This window comes from Palaemon carinicauda, chromosome 3 (genome assembly GCF_036898095.1).
Source record: "Palaemon carinicauda isolate YSFRI2023 chromosome 3, ASM3689809v2, whole genome shotgun sequence".
Lineage (NCBI taxonomy): Eukaryota > Metazoa > Arthropoda > Malacostraca > Decapoda > Palaemonidae > Palaemon > Palaemon carinicauda.
This window is the reverse complement of record NC_090727.1, coordinates 162,897,684-162,899,787: the sequence shown is the minus strand read 5'-3', so window position 1 is coordinate 162,899,787 and position 2,104 is coordinate 162,897,684. Positions and strand designations below refer to the sequence as shown.

Below are 2,104 nucleotides of genomic sequence, written 5' to 3'. Positions count from 1 at the left end.
AAAACATTCAGGAGCTCTGTGTCACACTAAAAGAGCAAGTAAAGAATCTGAATGTGATTGCCATTAATATGAGAAAGATTCAGGAGCTGGAGCGCAAGTTGAAAGAAACAGATGAATATAAGAAGAAAGATTCACAAAGCAGCAGTTGGAGCATCAGGCCTTGAAAGACAAGATCCGTTGCCTCGAGGATCAGAAGAATCTTATGGAAAAGCAGATAGCGGCTGGTGAAAGGTGTAAAGCTGAACTGGAAGAAAAGCTCCTTCAGATCAAAGAAGAAAACAAAGACCTGAAGAAATATGTTGATGAAGTGGCCCAAAGGAATGATGACTTGAATAAGCAGGTGATGAGTTTGACGGCTCACTTGGATGAGAGCAATTGCCGACTCGTTCAGCTACAGACTGATGCAGAGAAGATGCACAAGAATCTGGGTAAAGTGACTGAAGAAAAGATGGAGATGGAAAAACACATCAAGGCACAAGCTGAGACAATCAACCGATGCAAGAGTGACAAGGAAGAGATGCAGCTTGAAGTTGAAGATCTTCAAAAAGAAGTAAGATTCCTTTCCCAAGAGAAGCAACATCTGGAATGCCAACTTCAAGAAAAAGACACCAGACTCCGGGATCAGAATGCGTTTCTGCAAGAGAGAGACAGTCGTCTTCAGGAGATGACCAAGAAAGCCAACGCCATCGATGGAGAAAATAATCGACTGCAAGATGATCTGCGGCAGCTACAACGAGAGAAGGAACAGTGTTTCCGTGACCTTGAAAACGTCAAGATGCAGAAGAAACAAGAAGAGGAAATAAAGGCTCGACTCCAACAACAAATCTCTGTTCTCATGAGATGGCGCGAAGGTGTGGCCTTTGACCTGATGAAAACTGACGACAAGCTCGCCAATGGGGCTCCATAGGAAGGAACAAAGTTTCATTTCAAGTTTTTAAAGGAATGCTCATTCTTAGTATATTGAAATTTGTTTTGTAAATATATAAAAGGAACTATTTGTAATAAAGGTTTGTAATTATTTTTCTGTTTCAATAACCACAGAAAAGTCTTTTGATTGTTGTGCCCACTTGAATCTATTAATTCGCACATGACCCAATCATCATCATAAAAACTATGTTTTTTATTGCGAACTTGATAACTCAGTAATTTAAAGTTATCCATGTTAGATATGTGATGAAGAACAACGCTCAGCTGCTCTTTATATAGGATTCGATCTCCAGGTTTTATTTCTAAATTCTAGAAATATCAGGAAATATTCGTCTCAAAATATCAGATTAAAAGTGATTTTAATTTTTCAAAAAATATTAGAATTTGAAAATTTCTGTTAAACGTTTAACCACTTATCGTCCCTGTCTTAGTTATACACTCATGTATATGTATGTAAACTTTTTATATAAATATTTACATATATATATATATATATATATATATGTGTGTGTATGTGCGTCTGTGCAAGCGAGAATATGCATACATACACATATAACTATATATATATATATATATATATATATATATATATATATATATATATATATATATATATATATATATATATATAAATATATATATATATATATGTGTGTGTGTGTGTGTTGGTGTGTATATATATGTACATGTGTATGTTTAATTATATAGTTACGTTTTCTATATATATATATATATATATATATATATATATATATATATATATATATGTGTGTGTGTATATGTATATGTATATATATATATATATATATATGTAGTGAATGTAGTTTATCGGGACAGGGCGATATCTTTCTTATTACTAGCCAATCGTTTTTCCTTATGCCTTATGGGGAAGATGTGCTTTACTATGATCCGATATACCATAATATGAAGTTATTTCATATTTTCTAAGTTCAGCCCAAGAAGGGGGTCCGGGGGCTTGCCCCCAGCTAGGGGTTGTGACCTGGGAACTAATAGGTTCGATTAGGTTGGGTCTGTATGATACGAAAGTGGTTGGGGGATCGCTGGGGGTGTTAGGGCCCCCCCCCCCCCCCCGTTAGGTCATTAGGAAGGTAAGGATTTCGGCTTTTTGGTCAAGTTAAGGGGGGGGGGGTTAGATTTGGATCCCTTTGGTTTATAC

At 35.9% G+C, this 2,104-nt stretch overlaps 1 protein-coding gene across 1 annotated transcript; it reads left to right on the top strand.

Moving 5' to 3' along the window:
* The first annotated feature begins 202 nt into the window (after positions 1–202).
* Positions 203–907, top strand: LOC137635023 (uncharacterized). Its single transcript, XM_068367638.1, has one exon. The coding sequence runs from the start codon at positions 203–205 to the stop codon at positions 905–907; it is 705 nt and encodes a 234-aa protein (XP_068223739.1).
* Positions 908–2,104: the final 1,197 nt, after the last annotated feature.

What these genes read in the sequence shown, in the direction of transcription:
- LOC137635023 (XM_068367638.1), top strand. Translation starts at nt 203, where the DNA reads ATGGAAAAGCAGATAGCGGCTGGTGAAAGGTGTAAAGCTGAACTGGAA.